The sequence below is a fragment of the Eptatretus burgeri genome, chromosome 6, assembly GCF_056783735.1.
Source record: "Eptatretus burgeri isolate ZD-2024b chromosome 6, Ebu_testis_v1, whole genome shotgun sequence".
NCBI classification, from domain to species: Eukaryota; Metazoa; Chordata; class Myxini; order Myxiniformes; family Myxinidae; genus Eptatretus; species Eptatretus burgeri.
In genome coordinates, this window is record NC_140966.1 from 58674169 (window position 1) to 58694687 (window position 20519).

The following is a 20519-nucleotide window of genomic DNA, read 5'->3' on the forward strand; positions in this document are numbered from 1 at the left end:
GTACCCACTACGAACCCCTTTCCGTGATGCAAGATGGAGGGTCAATAAAAACGGAAAAGAGATGAAGCAGAGTGGGAACAGTTCAATAAGCAAGCATTTTTATTCACACCCACACACACCCACACACACACACACACACACACACACACACACACACACACACACACACACACACACACACACACACACACACACACACACACACACACACACACACACACACACACACACACACAGACACAAACACACACACACACACACACACACACACACACACACACACACACACTCGTATATACAGCCATACAGTCAAAAATGCACATATAACAGTTAAAACAATTATGCACAAAAAGCAAATGTAGCAAAAGAAATGATGCAGAGCTACAACCGAATACGCGTACACACGGCAACACTTAAAACAATACTACTTGAGCCAGACTGGCGGCACCCACAGACATTTGCACAAAAACCCCAAAGAAAAGAAAGAAAGAAGTCGCGACTTCCCTTCTCTGGCTGGTGAGTCCCTCTCCCGCGACCGTCAGCGTGGTCGCGCCTGGCCCCGACCTCTCTTGCGGCTGGCGAACCCTCTCCGTACTCCCCGTCTGGACGCACAGGTCCACCTCGCAACGGGCGCTGCCACGTCTCCCTTCCGTGCCTTCGTGACAGGGCTGCTCGCCAAGGCGCGGGCGCAGGACCTCTTCCCGAAGACCAACCAGACCACCAGCCAAGACGAAAAAGGAAGAGGCGGAAGAGGAAGTGCTCCTCGAGGAAGAGGAAGAGACCAGCTCCAGGACGAAGAGGAAGAAGAAGCACTAGCGCGCCCGCCCGTGTCCGTCTTTTATAGCGCGGGGCTCCGCCCTTCACCCCGCCCCCTTCTCGGCTCCATCTCCCTTCGAGAAGGTTCCCGAAAAGAGCGTTCACTCACGCTTTACCTCTACCCCGCCCCGTGCGGGGGCCGGGGGAGTCAGTTTTTGGCTCGGGGCCAGAGAATTATTCCCCCAAAAAGAGGCCCTCCTTTACATGACCTCTGACCTGCATCGCCCCTCCTCCACTCCAAAGCGCGGGGAAGTCAGATGGGAGAAACAGGTGGGGAGACCTGCGCATCCTCGCAGTTCCCTCCTTTGCGCCTTTGTTTGCCGTTCGGAAGCGGATGTAGTGGCGAAGATGTAGCAGCGTAGATGGTGGAGGTGGCGTAGTTGCAGTGTGGTTGGCGCTGTGATGAGGATGGCGTGGTTGTTGAAATATTGTGTGTTTGAAATAAAAGATAGAACAGAAAAATGGCTAACTCAAAGGATCGCAGCCCAAATGGATCACATAAATTCCCTCTATACAACGGGTTTGGGCTAACTACACATGTACCTATGAAGATATCTCACCTGAGGGTCCTTTATGGTGTAATGCGAATTTCCACAGCCGTAACAATATCATTCTGCAGCAAAGGATTTTTTTCACAGATTTTAAATATTGTTATTATCTACATAATAATACATTTGTTCGTCCATCCGTCCGTCCGTCCATGTGTGACGTAATTTTCCACCCATTGGTTGGACAGCTAGCCTAACTCCTTCCACAATTGTAACCTGAAAAATAATACAGCCACCATGTTTGTCCGATGCGAAGTCAAAGACATCTTCGGTGCTTTCATATTCACAATCGTCATGCCCTCTCTATAAGTTTCCCTCCAATGTAAAATGGCCGAAGTGATTGTTAAAAGGATCATCAAATATCGAAATGTTGGAGCCAATAGGCATCACAGGCCTTGTGAAGGCCACAGTAAGTATAGGCCTCGGCCTTCAATTCCTGAATCTGCAATGTCTCGTCCGTTTTTCACCCAGTTTGCTGACCTTATGGAGGCATCCACTTAACAATGCATTGACAATTTGGTGTCTGTCTATCTTATTGATCATGATACATTCGGTCATTACTTATCCCGTCTCAACCACACTTGACAGGAAGAGTAAGGGTCACACAATCGAGGTTGGCGCGACTTCATTTGCCCCCCTCCCCAAGGGGGTTTTCCACCTTTGGCGAAATCTGTGTTGAGGTGTATAGATAGCTTATCGTGGCATTTTCCAAGGCTGCTTCTAATAACAAAGTAAAAACAACACTAATGATAATAGCACAATATTAACGTTATTACAAAATAATATTAATACTAATAATATCTCCGGAGCCTGGTGTTGGCTTAGTGGTTAGGGTGGTTGCTTGGGATCCCAGGGTCCTGAGTTCAAGCCCCGTTGGCTGCTGAATTAACACCAGGGGGTTGACTCAGCCTGTCATCCTTCCGAGGTCGGCGAAATGAGTGCCAGTGTACTGGTCCCGGTGTATGCCCCGGTTAGAATAGGTGTACCATATCCCTGTGTGTTGTAAGAGGTGACCAGGGTTGGCGTCAGGAAGGGCATCCGGCCATAAAACATTGCCTCAAGGAAAAAAGCCAACCCGTGCACAGCAGGGGAAAATGGCTGTAAAAACGGTCATTTTTTTTTTTTTTAACTAATAATATCTCCTCCCGCCAATGGGTTTTTCCTCCTTGGAGAAACGCCATGTGAATGTGTATAAATAACTTATCATGGCATTTTGTGAGGCACCCCTACCAGAAGTTAGAAAATATTATGAACCACGAACACGTATGATTACCTTTATAAACAAGTCGCTTTTGCTGTTTAACACCAAACCGAAAGTGAGGAAACTCGACGTTCTTGAGGCATCATACACTTCTCACGTCCCCCACAGACTAACGGACCCGAGCCTAGACTTACTGTAATCGATATACCCCAGATAAGATAATAACATGACCCTTCCTGCCGCTTCGTAAGGAGCAGATGTACTCGTATCACTAAAGGTTAGCTTTGCAGTTATCGTTCATTGGTGATGTGCCAATGTAATAAATGTGTGGTTAAAAAATCACGGTTTCCAACAAAAATCATGAAAGAAAAGGCCATTCTGGTGTATTGAGGTCACATGAAACTAAAACCCAATTGCACCTTTTCCTTTGGTCAATGCAGCAAGGAAAACACCAACATATATGAGGAGAAACATGTGGACGGACACTTAATTTCATCGAATCGTAATGCCATTTTGTAGGTGATCTGAAACTTTGTAACAAATAGACACAAAAAGACAAATAACTTACAAATCTCAACTTTAATGGGAAACAAACATCAAAACGAAGATAAAGTCTCGATCCTGTAAGTTGTTAGCAGCTGGAAATATATTCATATAAGTTGGGCTCTGCTTTGTTTGTGATTGTAATTTAAAAGTTCTGATTCGGGTGTTTGTTTTCTAACAACGTCAATAATTATAGCTAACTTTATTTATGTTGATTGTTAAAAAAAAATTTTTAAACAAAAATCCATCGATCTTATCTATGCATACAGATAACGATCTATCATGAGCAGAATGATTATTCTCTGTGTCTAATTTCCCTCACATTTCAGTTTATTTTCCTGATTGATTCGGGGTTGAATTTTGTTCACCTGTCTTACCTCTGTCACCCTGCTGGTAAAACAGCTACGCCAAGCATGGAACATCTTTCAACCCTAACCATCCTGAAAGCCAGAGGGAGCGACAGAAGGGCTTGTCTAGACAGGTGTACGAGTCAGTTGAGAGCCACGGGGACCGTAGCAGCCTGCTTGATGACCAGGTAAGATTCAAGGAACACAATATAAGGTAAGTGATAAAATTGCCCCCTCACCAGGTCATAACCGAATGAAGGAAACTGTGGGATAACCTCGGAATATCTATTCACTGCCTTTTATATGAAGTGGAACTTGTAATACCATTGTTAAAAATCAATTGTGCGTAGCTTCATAAACAACGTGTTATATCGCGCCGCTTTGGTTGAACTTATTGCATAGCTGCGATTATGCGAAACGTGTGCAATACAACAATAAACCAGAGAGTTGGTGTCAAAGCCACCCAATGATCGCCTGTTTATACATTTATCGTTTTTAAAAGACTAGTCTAATAATATTTTTTATAAAGCATTGCAGTGAAGTCTGATCCAAATAATTTTAAAGCAATATATGTATTTGTATATTGTAATCAGTAAAAAATAGTGTGGTAGATAAAAACATTAGAAAGGAAATAACTTGCACCAAAAACTTTAACATTTTCACGCTGACGCTGACGCTGACGCTCACGCCGGGGGTATCGCTATAGCTCTCTGTTCTTCGAACAGGCGAGCTAAAAATGCCATAATGTCCATAACCTTAGTTCAGACTTGACAGCTGTTTTTACATGTCAATCTGAACAAAGGAAGGATGGATCCATGATGTATGCTGCCTATTGGCACTGCTCTTATTTGGCAGTTCTAGTTGATCCCAAAACTATGAGGATGAGTTCCAGACTAGATTGCTCACTGGCAAACGCACTGCAAACTGTGCTATTCTGATTGCCTAATTCTGAGCGGTTTAGCGTGAGTGCCTATGTTTCCTTTAGAAGTTTAAAGGCATTTTATTTTAATCGGCCATAAATTGGCATTTTAAGGCCATAATCGGCATTCTTTAAGTTTAAAGGCCATAATCAGCATTTTAAGAATAAATAAGATACAAACTTGATGTACAAAGGTTATGTAAGTAAACATTAAAAAAAAATTGCTGTAGATATTCTTAAATATTATACCAACTAGTACGTGCCCGTACGCGCGTGCCCGTACGTGCGTGGCCATACGTGCAAAAAAGAAAAAAAAAGAATAAGAATTGTGACGTCAATCGTGACATCATAGCACCATGTCCTATCATTGCTTTCGTAAATAAATGGCCATAACTTGGGAACCACTTGTCCGATTAATATTAAACCTTGAAAAGGCACATACTCAGGGCCCGAGCAATATACCTGGCAAGTTTCAATTAGATCGGACCAGTGGTTGTCGAGAAACAGCAGTCGCAGACAGACACACACACACACACACACACACACACACACACACACACACACACACACACACACACACACACACACACACACACACACACACACACACACACACAGATATTGCTGGAATTATAGATAGATGAAAACACTTTAAGTAATTTGTATAAAGCAAAGCCTCAAGTCAACATCTTATCAATGACAATGTTTGAAAAACTAGAGTTGATATGAAATATCATTGCTTGACCGATACATTGTTTTGTTTATACCAGGAAGAATCACGCCGGCGCTCGGCCTCACTGGCTTCAACAGACGGGACTCCACGTGGGAGCTGGTCATCAAGTATATTTGACCTCAAGAACTCTGTGTCGGATGCTCGGCTACCTTGTCTTCTGGACCGCACACCGCATGATGAGTTAGATCGACAGAATGCAGAACAGCGTCACTCCACACGCCAGCCCCAGTTATTTTTGCTTTATCCCATACCCGATGAGGTTGGTCATAATTGTTGTTCTTCTTGAGCTCAAAAAAATTCCTTATTTTGATATCGGTATGTTTTTGGCTTTGTTTACTGTTCTATGCCGCAAAAAGAAGACTAGCTAATTTTAAGAATCCATTGCTTTCAATGAAGCCCTTTTTGGGACCCCCGGCACAATGCTGAGGCCGCTGGTGCTGTGTTATGTTTGCAGGATGAGACAATAGAGAGGAGAATCATTCCTGAGGTTCCAAAGGAACACTTTGGTCAGAAGTTCTTGGTGAAAGGCCTGACTTTGAAGTAAGCAGCATCGAAAAGTTTGCACTCTGATTTAGTAGAAAAGTTTTTTTTTGGTCAATGATGAGGATAAAATATCCAGACTACTTTTAAAGATATGCTCCTAAAATTCGAGCTCTCTGCTCTTGACTCAGTCTTTACATGTTCACCTCAATACTCACATGACATATTTTTACCCCGCACACACGAAGCAAAAAGCGGGGTTAAGCGATTGGTTCACTTTGTCTGTCAGTCTGTCTATCTATCTGCATATGCCAGTTTATTATTGACGAACTACTTAATTTCAATTGAATGTTACATTTTGAACACGAATAGGAACATGAATCAAAACACTAACAGCTGTAGTTTAGCAGTACTTTGGCTCCGAATTTGGCAAATTGTATGCAATCTCATCCCGATTGTGCATGCTCACAGAGGAGTGAGATTTTAAAATTATTTTTTTGCTCTGTCTGCCCGTCTGGCAGTCAAACAAAATTTAAAAACTCTCCAAACAGATGACTTACTGTATTAAGGGATGTCATGATGGACACAAACAACAGGCACGAAGAACCAATGTGACGTTTTAAATAAGGTGGTGTAAAAGATGCTGCATCATCAGCGGTAAACTTCAGAAGAAAAAAAAATTCTACACCATTTATAATCTTTATTTTATTTCAATTTAATTATATATTTGAACCCTGTAGACAGGTTCTTGTCATTTGCACAAATTGCCTTCATGTCACTTCCCAAAACCTCCAGTTTTGCAGAACTTGGACAAAATTTTATGCCATCTTGACCAATCAAATTTGCTTCTTGCACTCTCAGCATTGGGAAACATTGACATTCAGACAAAATTCTGGTTCATAGGAAATGTAGATTGTGCTTGGAAATGCAAAGCAAGAGTTTAAAAGACCCTTCCCATGTCCTTTTTCTCAAGACTGTGTGGGGTAAGGTGTTCTTTGAACTCTCTCGTTAAAATTTTTAAAAGTATTTTATCTTTCATTTGATTATGTTTGTACCATATCCTGGTGCTGTGTGGACTGTGCTTCCCCACTGATGAACCTCTGGTAGCTTGTACCTGTTACTGCATTTGAGCGTTGGGAGAACTGCTGAGATCTATACTCTCTGACCCCGACATTCGTGGTTCCGCTATTTGCGAACCCCATGTATCCGCAATTCATAAAATGTGACCTGCTTCTATATCCGGGGCCCTGTGCTTCACGTATTCGTGTTCTTTTTTCGACCTGCTTCTATATCCGTGGCACTGTGCTTCACGTATTCACAGTTTTTCTGACCTGCTTCTACATCTGCAGCCCTGTGCTTCATGCATTCGCGGTTTTTTTTGTGGGCTATTCATGGTTTTTCACGGGATTTTTGTTGTTTTTCCTTATGAATCACAAACCGCCGGGAACCTATCCTCGTTTTTGCCATTGGAACAATGCCCCAACATTCGCGGTTTCAATGTTCACGACATTTTTTCATGAGTGTATCCCCCGCGGATGTCAGGGTCCGACAGTATGTCTGGGTTCTTCCCGACATCTTTGATCTTTATTCCTTTCACACTTCTTTCTCCTTTTTCACATTTCTCTTTATTCATTCGAATTCTTGCTTTTTATTATCTCTGCCACCGAAGCTGAAGGAGGTTATGTTTTCACCCCTTTCTGTCTGATTGTCTGTTTGTGTTCAGGATGTCTCAAAAAATTGTGCACGGATCCGGATGAAATTTTCTTGACAGGGTTGGTGTATGACAAGGATGAACTTGTTAGATATTGGTGAATATCTGGATGTGGATCCGACTACTGGAATTTTTAAAGTGATTCATCACCATTGAGAGATAGGGCCAAAAACGATGTAGTACTGTGTGGTATGATATTTCAAAAATGTATTGGGCCAGATATGTTATCGTGGATCAGGCATTATGTGGTGGAGGTATGTGCTCCACCGAGTGCCCTTCTAGTTATTGATAAGGTTCACCACCATCTGCTTGAGCACCAGCGCCCAGAGTAGTCAGGCTTTACACCAAAGAGATCAACAATTGACCATATTCTGGCTCTTTGGGTCCTCACCGAATGCAGATAAGAGTTTCGGCAGTTGTGAATGGACGTCCGCGACACGCTGCTCTAGCGCATGCTCCCATACCTGACCTGACCTGACCTGGTTGCAGCCTATGTTGATCTCTGCAAAGCATTCGATTCACTTAATCGGGATGCCGTCTGGAGGATTCTTGGTCTTCATGGGGTGCCACTAAAACTGATCGATCTGATATCTGAACTCTACTCTGGTACTGAGAGTGCTGTGAGTTGTGGTGGCTCCATCTCCGACTTATTTCCAGTTGTGACTGGAGTTAGTCAGGGGTGTGTACTGGCCCCACACTTTTCAGGACTTGTATGGACTGGATTCTGGAGAGATGAAGCTGCAGTGCATTGTTTGGAAATATCAAGGTCTCTGACCTTGATTTTGCAGATGATGCAGTCATCTTTGTGGAGACTCTGATATCCTTTTGGGGGATCTTGAGGTGCTGAATGAGGAGTCGGAGCCGCTGGGATTACGGGTTTCCTGGGTAAAAACTAAGATCCATGCTTTCAATGAAATCTTGGATGCTGCTGTCTTGTCTGCACCTGTTTGTGGTGAGGATGTTGAGGTCATGGAGAGATTCACTTATCTTTACAGTGATATTCATGTCTCCGCTGGCTGTGAGCCAGAGGTTGATAGACATCTGGGTCGGGCCTGGGGAGTCATGAATTCACTGGACCATATGGTGTGGCGGTATCAGCACCTATGCAGGAGGACGAAGGTCTGAGTCTCAAGATCCTTCGTGTTTCCAGTCTTGCTCTACGGATGTGAAACTTGGTCTCTGACCAGGGATCTGACAAGCAGACTTAATTCCTTCGGAACCAGGTCTCATCGGAGAATCCTTGGTTATCACTGGTCAGACTTTGTGTCCAACGAGCGGTTGCTGAGAGAGATTCAGATGAGACTTGCTGCCTGTATAGTCCGTTAGCATCAACCACAGCTGTATGGACATGTGGTTTGTTTTCCTGATGCTGATCCTGCTCACCAGATTCTCTCAGCGAGGGAGCCTCATGAGTGGAGGAGGCCAATGTGCCGATCACGTGCCTCGTGGTTGTGGAAACTTGATTGGCATCTCAAGGATATGGGGATGGGCCAGGCATCTGCCTGGGGGATGGCCAGACGGAGGCCCCTGGAGTACCGGCGGAAAGTGGATGCAGCGACGTACTGCTTCGGCGCATGCTCCCACACCTGACCTGATCTGATGAAAATCTCAGTATATTTCTATCAGATCTCATGAGTAATCATTGGAAGCATTTTTAAGGGATGAAGACAAAGGACTCTCTTCTGGTATGGGTTCTAGAGATTAAATGGCTGTTCGAATTAATGATTTTCCAAATATTTTAAGATTGGAAATTGATTGAGGGTGTGAGGTGGATTTATGGAGGGAGTTGGGAATGGTTTGCAAGCACAATAAATGCATGCTTCAGTCTCAGTGACATCCTTTATGCAAATGTTCCACAAATTCCCATGATAATTTAAGGGGATTTTGGTCCAGTGGGAAATTGTCTCATTGGGAATTGCACAAAATGAGATCTCATTTGTGGTAGAGGCAGGGTAGACTTGAGACCCCTCCATCTCAGACAATGGACCAACCTACACTTGTGTGATGCCATTGTTATGGGTGGGAGGGGAGGAGGAACTGCGGAAGCTGGGGGTGATAATAAGATGAACCTTGCTAAAATAATGTAGGTTTGACCATTGTCCGGCATGGAGACTCGGTTGACCCAGAATATACATACATCTCCCCCACCTCTAATGGGATCTTGTTTTGTGCAATCCCCATGAAATTTTTATTTATTTTTTTTAATTTGCAAAATTTTGAAAAAATTCACAACTGGAAAACTGGGGAAAAAAAAAAACTTTCCAGTTCCAGTCACAACTCGAAAAATTCCCATGAAAATTTGCATAAGGTATGTAACGTTATTTGTTTTCAGGCATCTTTGCTGACATTTGTAAGGATTCCATACCTTGATGTCATGCATTGGTAAGCAGGTATGTCCTATCCATTTGGAACTGGTTTCTATTTATATTCTTGTTAACTTCACTTTTTATTCTGATTTCAAATGGCATCTTAATACTTGATACTGCTCGCCTGCTTAGGTTTGAAATTGAAATTGAACCCATCTTTGCTTCACTCGCTCTGTATGATGTCAAGGAGAAGAAGAAGGTATTTTTTTTTTAAACATTGTACTGTGATAAATCGGTGCAGGTTGTTATTGTTCATCCAGTCAAATTACAACAGTAAAAGTTTGTAATTGAAACAAAAAGCTGGACTTACTAGTCGGTGAAGCCAACGTTTTGGCGAGGATCCACTGGCCTTGGTCACGGCAGATGTTGAAGTGAAGAAGAAGCTTGAGAATCGCCACGTAGCCACGTGAGAATCGCCACGGAGGGTGAATTGGTCTGTCGACCAATCCCGGCATCACGTGACGGTTGCGGACGGTGTAGAAGAGATGTTGTGGCTTCGTCGTGATGGATGAAATTGCAAACCGTCGTTTTTGTTGAGACCTCGAGCATACCATCCCCCCTCCCCCCCCCCGTCTAAGATGACCATTTGACTGTAAGCGAAGCTGTGACTGTGCAGGTTCAACTGCGTATACACAGCAGAGTTCTGAACCTCTTCATAAGCTGGACGATGATGCTGGTTCACACGGGCCTTTAGGGTTTGTCGAGTTTCTCCGATGTAGGTCTCAGTGCGTCATGGGTCTCCACATCTGATGCCACACACCAAGTCACGCTTCCTATCCTTCCGCATCTTGTCCTTAACAGGAACTAACTGGCTGAGCAGAATTCTTGAGGGTTTACATGATGTAAAAATGCCAAACTTGGAAAAGGATCTTCTCACTTTCTCAGTCGACTTTACCAACAAGTTAGTCCAGCTTTTTTCAATTATGAACTTCTATGGTATTGTGAGGTTGGGATAACTGTTTTGAAAAGCTCACCAGTTTAATGTTTCCAATTAATATGTGAAACTTTTTTAATTACTGTGTTATTCATATACTCTGCTATGGAAGACTTCATCACATCGAAGGTTAACAAGCAAGCAAAAGCAACTTTTTTGAACCGGGTTGTCGGCTAATGGAGGAGGTAAATGACTGAGGGCAGCAACTCTACAGACTGCTAGTGGGTATACGGGGAACAGGCCAACAAAATGCACAGACACAGCAAATGAGTGGGTAATTGACATGGAGGAGGGAGAATAGAGGGATGGAGGAATGCAGGTGAGTATCCCGCTTATACTTAGAGAAGGACATCAGGTGTGGGTTTCTGAAAGAAAATGTGCGACTTGGCGGGGTTACGGTGGATCGAGTGAAGAAAAAGGTGGGTGGAGTGAGGCCAGAAATGAGGTGCTAGATAACTGACAGTCCAACAACTTGCCAGCAGTGATCGAGAAGCAGACCCTTGGACTCGACCTCCTGCCAGAAACGCCAGTAATATTACAATGTCGGACTTCACTGCATTCATGGGCACAGGATGTGAATCAGCCGTACCAGCCCAGAGTAGGGAGCCACACTCCATCGTACTTCAGATGAACATTTTGTAAAGTGTAATGTAATGAGCACTGCATGGCTAATAAGGACTTGGCTCTCTGAAGAATAATTATTACGAGCAAAGGTAGGATTAGAAAAGATTACAGGCAAATTAACGTCCTCTCAAGCTCAATTATGCACACATTTCTTCGCGTTGTCCGAGATGGCCTTTACTTTCATAATATTAAGGATTTTGTGGGCCTTGACATGGATGATCCTGCTACTCTCACTGACCACATCGAGGAAAAGCATAGCAGAAACAAAGTACACATTACCATGCGGCTAATTTCTCATTTAAGTTGTCTCTTTTCCCCTTTGCTGAGTTAGCCTTTGATGGAATGCATGATTCCATTGCTTGAGCATTGGGCTTCTCGTCAGATTTACTTAGAACCAGCTCCTAGCAACAAATCTTTGCCTCTTGATGCTGTGTGAGAAGTACTTGCTAGTAGTATGTCAGTAGGAGTGTCAGGTAAAATGTGCGGTTTAAAATGGCTGCAGAAATTTCCCCGGATAAGCAAAGACAATCCATGTTGTGGTAAGACAAATGCTTGCATCATGCGATCGTGACAACCTACTAATTTTTCTTTATTTTATCATTGCATTATTGCTGATGATATGCAACTGTTGTCATCCCTTTTTGATCAGATTTCAGAGAACTTTTACTTTGACCTCAACTCAGACCAGGTCAAGTCTATGCTGCGACCTTACGTGCAAAACACGTCCATTTCATCCCTGGCTCGCTCAGCTGTATTCTCCGTCACTTACCCTTCTCAGGATGTTTTTCTGGTCATTAAGGTATCTATGTGCCCGGACTTCTGTACTCTTACGTTAGAAGTGCCTGGTATTCCTCAGCACCAAGTTTTGAACAGAACAGGTTTTATTGAACAGAATGGTTCGACGAATTAGATAGGCTCGAAGCATCCGCTTCCTATGGGAGTGGCCAGGGGGGTTGTGTTGTTATTCTTATTCATATGTGGAATTCAAAATACCTCTTGCTGCATAATTCAAAACATCTCACTGCACTGGAAAACGTGGGGATAGGAATACTGCACTGTAAACGGTAGGGACTTGTAATACTCTCTCCCACCTGGAGTGGTGCTTCATGGTTAGGGTGGTGGCTTGGGATCCTAGGGTCCTGAGTTCGAGCCCTGTTTTCCGCTGAATTAACACCAGGGGGTTGACTCAGCCTGTCATCCTTGTAAGGTTGGTGAAATGAGCACCAGAGTACTGGTAATATGGGCACTGCATCAGTGGCACAGCTGTACCCCTAATCAATGATGCATCCAGCAGCCAAAAAGGCTGCACGCGAAAGGAACCTGGAGCGGCACTACACGATACACCTTTACATCGATAATTATTTGTGTCCCCCCTCTTTTCCTCAACACCACCGGCAAAGACAAGAACACCCCTATGCACTAATTGGGGTCATGCTGATCCTATGTAGCAAGTCTGGATGTAATCGGCCCAGAAATACAAGAGGAGAAGCACGACAAACAAACACACACAAACACCGGATCTATGAATTATAGTAACGATTTCTGCTTTGGATTAATGTGAATATCCCATTCGTACAACTTTTTGATCATGCCACACATATCATTTCAGGATAGTTGTCAATATAAACAAATCTAACTCAATAGTAATCCACAGGGAGGGAGCATCTGCCTACCCTTCCTGGTGTAGTCTACATATGGTGCCAGTGCATACTTCCTGGTTCACTCTAAATGTCTGATGTCCCAACCCTCTAAATCAGGGGTCTCCAACCTGCGGCCCGCGGGCCACATGCGGCCCCTTAGACGGATTTATGCGGCCCGCGGTGCCATATTAAGTTTACATTACAATGCGGCCCGCGATACTGCCAATTTGTCAGGGTCAATGATCAAAGTGTTCTGTAATTTTTATTATGATTTTGATTCATATTAGACACATGTGTTTTTAACACGATTATTCATTTATCATATTCGTTGGCAAGAAAAATATATTCAACACTAATTTAAATTTCCGCATATTAATTATATATATATTTTTTCCCGGAATTTAGCGTCCTTTTTTTGGGTGCGGCCCTCCACCCCTCACCACTTTGGTTTTGTGGCCCTCCACCCAAAAAGGTTGGAGACCCCTGCTCTAAATGATCACAGTGACAAGTTTATGGAACCAAATAAATATCAACATTCGTGTTCTTTTAATTTTTTTCTTGCAAGTTTCAAATTCTACACAGCTTTGAGTTGTTTTTTTTCTCATTTCCACCACCAATGGTGTACAGAGGTTAGATTTTTAACCTCCGCCATCGAAGATGGATGGAGGTTACTGTTTTCACCTGTGTCTGTTTGTTTGTTTGTTTGTTTGTGTTTGCTTGTGAACAGTATTACGGAAAAACTCCTCGACGGATTTCGACGAAACATGGTGGGGGGATTAGGTCTGGTCCAAGGATCATGCCATTAGATTTTGGACTTGGTCCAAAGTCCAATATGGCCGCCATAGCGGCCATTTTGAAAAAATATTTGAATTTTCGTTTTTGCATTTCCACATGTTTTAAGTGATTTCCAACCCCTCCCCCCCAAAAAAAAAAATTGTTAGAGACAAATAAATTTTTTTGCAACTTTTTTTTCAACAAAATTTCGATTTTTTTTTTTGCATTTCTACATGTTATAAGTGATTTCCAACAAAAAACATGCCAAAATTATAATTGCGACTGATTTTGGAACTTCAGGTGGATATACCTACGTAAAATCAATTTCTGTCTCAAGGAATCTAGTTATGATGAATGAATTGATATGTAAAAGTTAAAAGTAAAAGGGAAAGTTGCAAACTATAACTCTGTGAGCACTGTTGACGTCAAATTGAATTAATAGGATATCAGGTTCACTTGAGTGACCGAGCAGTATTGGCGGCGGAGGTTTTGCACTCTACCGAGTGCTCCCCCTCTAGTCACCCTGTTTGTAACTTAGCGAAAATATTTTCCCAAGTATGTTGGTCTACAGGATCTGTTTGTCTATTTGTTTGTCGTTTGTCACACAATTTTTGTCCACAGTTTTGAAGCAATCGTTCTGAAATTTTATTGTGTCTGTCGGTGACTGGACAAGGACAGCAATGCACATATTTGGTCAGGATACCGATGTGGATCCTGATCCTATAGTTTTTTTATGATCTTTTAACATTAGAAGATAGTGTGAATTAAAATTGATTAATATAAGTTCCACCCAGCATACATATTTCTTATTTGTTAATTCATGAATTAAATTAGCAAATTATCAAATAATTTATGCATTTATTTATTTATTAAATTACTTACACGAGAAGCACCCGCTCCCTACGTGAGCCGTCAAGGGGGTCATGTTAATGCCTATTTTACTCCAAGGGGTCCCAGGATTGCACACCCAAAAAATGTTTGCGATCGGTTCAGCCGTTTTTGCGGTACCTGGGAACAGACGGACGGATTGACTTAATGAATGATAGTAAGATGATTTATTTATTTAATAACCCTAACCCCCCACCTCTCCCCCAACAAAAAATGTGTTGGAGACATAAAATGAAAATATCCTTCTTCGCAAAACTGAGGAAGAAATTATGAATTTGTTTGAGGACCTTTCAATCCCGATTCGGATCCTGGAGTTTCTTTTAATGATCCTCTAACATTGGGAGATAGGGCACAAATTCATACTTTTGACAATTTCTCAGAAACAGATGATCGCCATAATAAACATAAGATAAAAAATATGTATAACTGCAACACAACACCAAAATGTATCACAGTAAGCTTGCCAACTACAGTGGGATATCAAATACAACATAAACAAGAAAAAGAGCCATCAGAGATTGGAGACCCATGCAAGGACTTGGTTTGGGTGGAGTTTGTGTACTGGTGGGTTACGTAATTAATAATAGACATAACTATAACTGCCGCTTTATAACTGCTGGCAGTATTGACCTGGTACCAAGACGTCCCACTTTGATTGGACACCTGACCCTGAACCGTGACATTTATTATTACCTCTGTCACCGGAGGTGAAGGAGGTTATGTTTTCACCCCCTCTCTGTCTGTTTGTTACTGGCAAAATTGAAGATTTTCAAAGTATATTGATTCATTGATTTTGTTATTCTGTCTGTTTGTCTGTCTGTCTCTGTCTGTCAATCACCTACAGGTCGCAATTTTAAACCGATCTTCATGAAACCACCACATGGTAGACTTTGTCAAAAGCAAGAAGCCTATTGTATTTGAGGTCAAAAGGTCAAATGGTCAACATAGGCCAAAGGTCAACAACTTTGGTGAGATTTCTAAGATCCTCAATTTTCATCCGATTGACTTGAAATTTGAAGAGGATTTATATTTCTGGTCACTGAATTCAACCAGGCAATTATTTTTGAGGTCAACGTAGACCAAAATGTAAACATAGGCCAACGGTCAACAGCTAAGCTGGAATTTCTAAAATCCTCAGTTTTCATCCCATTGACTTGAAATTTGAAGAGGATTTGCATATAAGGTCACTGAATTCAACCACCCATTTTTTTCCAGGTCAAGAATGGCCAAAAGGTCAACAGGCTGAATTTCTAAAATTGTCAATTTTCATCTGATTGACTTGAGGGTTGAAGAGTGGTTGCATAATTGATAATTAAATTCAACCACCAATTATTTTTGAGGTTAAATTTGTTTTATGGATTTTGCAAGTATCCTGCTCTGCATGACGTCTTTTTCTTGTTTGTCTGTCTGTCTGTTTGTGTGCAGGATATCTCAAAAAGTTGTGGACGGATCCGGATGAAATTTGGTGGGCATGGATGTGTGACATGGACGAACTAATTAGATTTTGATGAAGATCCGGATCCAGATCTGATGACGAGAATTTTTAAAGTGATTCTTCATCATTGAGAGATAGAGCCAAAAATGATATATCGCACGATATATCAAGAAGTTGTGAACGGAATCGGACAAAACTTGGTGGACATGTTGGGTGTGTGACAAGGAAGAGTTAGTTCAATTTTGGTGAAGATCTGAATGCGGATCTGAATCCGATAATTTTTTAAGTGATTCTTCTCAGTGAATATATGGCTGCTGAACCACATGACCGATGATGTCATCAATTTTCTTCTGAAGACCAATTTATTCCTAGATGACCTTCAAAATTTTTCATACTAATCGTATATAGCATTCTACATATGTAATTATGACATCATAACGAAGGCTCCTATGCCATAAAAAAATGACATTCCCCATGTGGAGTACTTGCCATGTGCCAAGTTTCAATTTTTCGGAGATACAGAGTTCCACTCTTTTTTCCTTTTTTCCAGCATGGCTGCCACACCACCTGACGTATGACATCATAATTATGATTAAAACATTATATTGCTCCGATGGTGAAAATTTTGTGTCAATCCCACAAGCGGTTGCAGAGAAAAACATACTCACATTCTGTGCATATAAACAAAGAAACAGACAAGCCGTAGGCGGACATGAGTAGTTGCCTACCCAATTTTTTTTGTTGTTGTTTGTTTGTCTGTAATCACGAATAAAAAATTCTGCAGAGCACAGTTATCATTGGAAATTTTTGTAACTTCGCATATCAGAGGCCTATAGAGGTCCCTTTCAGCGCATAAAATTTTGAAGGTCAAGGTCAAAGGTCAAGGTCACTTTGTCACAAATCAGGGGAGTCGACGAAACCCTTATTTTTTGAGTAATTTTGATCGGATCATCTTCAAACTTCATGGGAATATAGATCATGGTCTGGCGCTCAGCTGATTAATTTTTGGTGGCGATTGGCCTTGACCTTCATGGTTAACGCCTCAGGTTAACGCCTCCCAAGGTCAAATTTTCAAGTTTTAGGAACCATATCGTGTAGTACCTCAAATTGAACACCTCGATGAGTGCTTTCTAGATATGTCAAGCTTGAGATATTATGACGTCATTTGGTGACGTTATGAGGCAAACACATATTTTTCATGGTTACTCTGTAGAACGATTCTCATCGGAATCTCTCGTAGGCAGATATTCCTCAAGGAGTCGCTCCTGGTGGATAGCAGCTCTGTTCACCTCAGTGTGACCTTAAAGAAGTCACACGTGGTCACCTTTTGGCAAGATGCGGGTGACATTGGTTTATTTTATTGTTTTCGTCCAGGGTTCATTCAAAGTCTATCTTCTCCGATAGTTTTCATAGGATCCGGCTGGAAATTTTTGACAATATGGCTGAATGTACTGCCCACAGTCGCTCGTGGCCTGATTTTTGATTCTCGAAAAAATACATTTTTTTATGATTTTTCAAAAATTTTAAAGTCCTTTTGCTAGGCAACGGTGGTGTCCATAGCAACGGTTCTCATTTGCACACAACTAGGTCATGGTATGAACCTACCAACCAAGTTTCATCGAAATCGCCATTGTATTCACTGAAATCGCCATTTTGAATACTGATAATAAGGGGAGAACAAATCTCAAAAAAAAAATGTTTTTTTTCGACTAGATCGACTACCCAAAAAATAAACAATCAAACAGCCAACCAAACAAATAAACAAACAAACAGACCCAAACCCTCTCCTGTGGCAAGGGTAATTAGTTTTGGAGATGGGAGTCAATGGGTACGTTAGTGTGCTGGGGACGTCGGGTTTCGTTCCAATCTTTTCCAGTGTAGTGTTAAACAACAGTGGTGACTTTTTATGAAGGTGATCATATACGTTGGATGTAATTGAGTGAATAGTTTGTGGTTATAATTATTTTTACTTCTGGTATGTGTGCCGCTGAAACGCCACAAATAAGCTATTGATACACCTAAACACGGATTTCACCCAAGGTGGAAAACCCCCTTGGGGAGGGGGGCAAATTAAGTTACTATTAATTAATTGATATCAAGTCATTGTGATGTGACCTCTGACCACATCTGGTCAGTCACATCTGTCATGTGACCCTTAATGACCCAGCAAGTTTGGTTAAGATTGGAGAAATAAGGACCGAACGTATCACAGACAGACAGACACCAAATTGCATATTTTTTGTGTAATACACAATCTGAGGACCTCTAAAATGTCTGCCGATACAAGCCTTTGACTGGTGTGTTTTGGAGTCTGTTACGCTATTACATTTTACTTTTGAGTTCCACACCTTTTCCAAAGTTCGTTTTTCGCTACCCTGAGATTACTTAGAGAAAAGTGTTTGGAAGCCCCTTGTTTGAGATAAACTTTTAAAACTATTTTGCCTCTTTCTCCACCCTTCTTCCCTTTTCTTTGTACAGTTGGAGAAAGTGCTACAGCAGGGGGACATTGGCGAATGTGCAGAACCCTATATGGTCATGAAGGAGTGTGATGCTGCTAAGGTTTGCTACTGGGAAATAATGGAAACCGTTGTGAATGACGGGAAGAAATTTCACTCATACATTTGTAATATCGTGAAAAAGTGCCAAGGTGGTTCAAAGATATACTTTTATGCAAATGTATGGTTCCGGTTTCGTCCATTATCAATGAGTCATTTGCTTGCATGCTTGTCTTTTTGCTGTCTGGGTAATGGTAAGTGCATATCTCCTTGTTGTGCATTGACAGTATGGCTCAGGAGGTACCTCGCAAAAGAGTGTGCACTCATTAATGCAATGGCCTGTCTACAACATCTCAGAATGACAGTTTGGAGTTGGGCTGCTGATTGAACCCAAACAGGATCGCTTACAGGCAAAGACGGTATTTACAATCATCATCATCCTAAGCAATTTATTTTATGTTTTCTTTATAGGAGTGAGGCTCATAGAAGAGCAAGGTAGAACTGACAGTGGAACAAACATCAAGGGAATTATAGAACAGGAAAAGGGGAGAGGGAAGAGGGAAGATGGGAGGAAAGCAAAACAAGCAAACGGAATGGCTAACATGGAGGAATAAAGATCATGGGTCAGAATTGGGGATGACAACAGATGGCGTTGCACTGCTTGCTTGATGTCCTGGAGGAAAGAATTAGACAGAACAGCTGCTGGAATGTGATTCCATGGAATGGAGAAGCAAGGAATAAAAGAGTGGAGGTATGCAGGCAGCTTGCAATTTGGATATTTCATCAGGAGGGGGTGACTGGAAGGTTGTATGCATCCTGGAGTTGATGGTAAGGGTCAGAGGATTGCGAGAGCAAAGAGAGCAATGTCGGAGAATATACGGTAGTAAACAGAGACACCTCTGACCTGCCCGTGATGTGACAGAAACAGACCTTGTGCTTTGGCCTCATCATGGGAAATGCCATTAATTTTGATAGTTTTAGATTCCAAATACTCCAGGAGAGACAAATGTGAAGCTGGGGCACCACCCCATACCAGAGAGCAGTGCTCCATTTAGCTACAGACAAAGACCTTGAAGTCTGGGGGTAACTCAGACTTTTCAAGGAAAGATTTGGAACGACGGAAATGCCCAGTCTGTGGCTGGCCTTGGAGGAGAACTTTGCTATGTGGTCGGCCCAGGAAAGGTCATGGCCGAGGGTGATGCTGAAAAGTTCAAGAGACTAAAGCTCTTCCAGCGATTGTGCAAATAAATATAAAGGTGCGTTCGTTTGACAATCTTTCCGGAGCGATTGGGTGAGACTGTGAGATTTTCCAGGATTGAAGGGCATGTTCCATTCATCACACCAGAGTCTAATAATTTGCAGATCAGCAGAGGTACATAGATGCGGCTGATATCTGCCTGTGCTTTTTTGGTTTTCATCAATGATCTCTCTGACTCTGGAAAATCCTCTTTATCGCTTTGCTGGTGACTCCACCATCTGCCGTGCCATTGGTCATCCCTCAGATCGGCAAGTAGCAGCCTCTTCACTCTCTGCAGATCTGGATAAAATCTCAAGCTGGTCCAGCACGTGAAACATGTCTTTCAATCCTGACAAATCTCACTCTCACGATGTCTCTCTAAAAGGACCATCTGGAACCCCCCCCCCATCTACTTTCTCAACAATCCTCTTGAAGAAGTCCTTTCCTTCAAGCTTCTGGGTCTCACTATCAGCCATGATCTTTCCTGAGAAAGCCACATCTCCAAGCTGGCCTCCAAAGTCAGTTGCCGACTGGGAATCCTCCGTCCTGCAAAGTCCTTTCTTGGCACACCTGAGCTTACCACGTGCAAAGCTTTCGTCTGCAGCCTGAGGGAGTAATGCTCTCCCCTCTGGGTTGGTGCTCCCACCTCTCACCTTTCTCGGCTTCATGCTGTGGAAACCAAGGCATTTCGGATCATTGCGATGAGTCTGAGTCTTTGGGTCTCTCATTCTCTCACCTTCGGTAGGTCGGTGGTCTTTCTGTCTTCTACCGTCTCCTCTCTGACCCCCCACCAACCCCCCCCTTATCCTGTTCTGTCTGTGATCTGTC

The 20519-nt window shown here is 42.5% G+C and overlaps 1 protein-coding gene across 10 annotated transcripts in view; it reads left to right on the plus strand.

The window, feature by feature from the left end:
* LOC147024871 (dedicator of cytokinesis protein 7-like) overlaps nt 1–20519 on the plus strand; it is a 212571-nt gene that overhangs the window by 22211 nt on the left and 169841 nt on the right. For all 10 annotated transcript variants that reach the window (XM_085885204.1, XM_085885210.1, XM_085885205.1 and 7 more), the window contains 6 exons: nt 3511–3643; nt 5145–5366; nt 5562–5647; nt 9797–9863; nt 11872–12021; nt 18438–18518. In XM_085885204.1, the coding sequence (XP_085741330.1) occupies nt 3511–3643; nt 5145–5366; nt 5562–5647; nt 9797–9863; nt 11872–12021; nt 18438–18518 (739 nt within the window). The remainder of the gene's footprint in view (nt 1–3510; nt 3644–5144; nt 5367–5561; nt 5648–9796; nt 9864–11871; nt 12022–18437; nt 18519–20519) is intronic.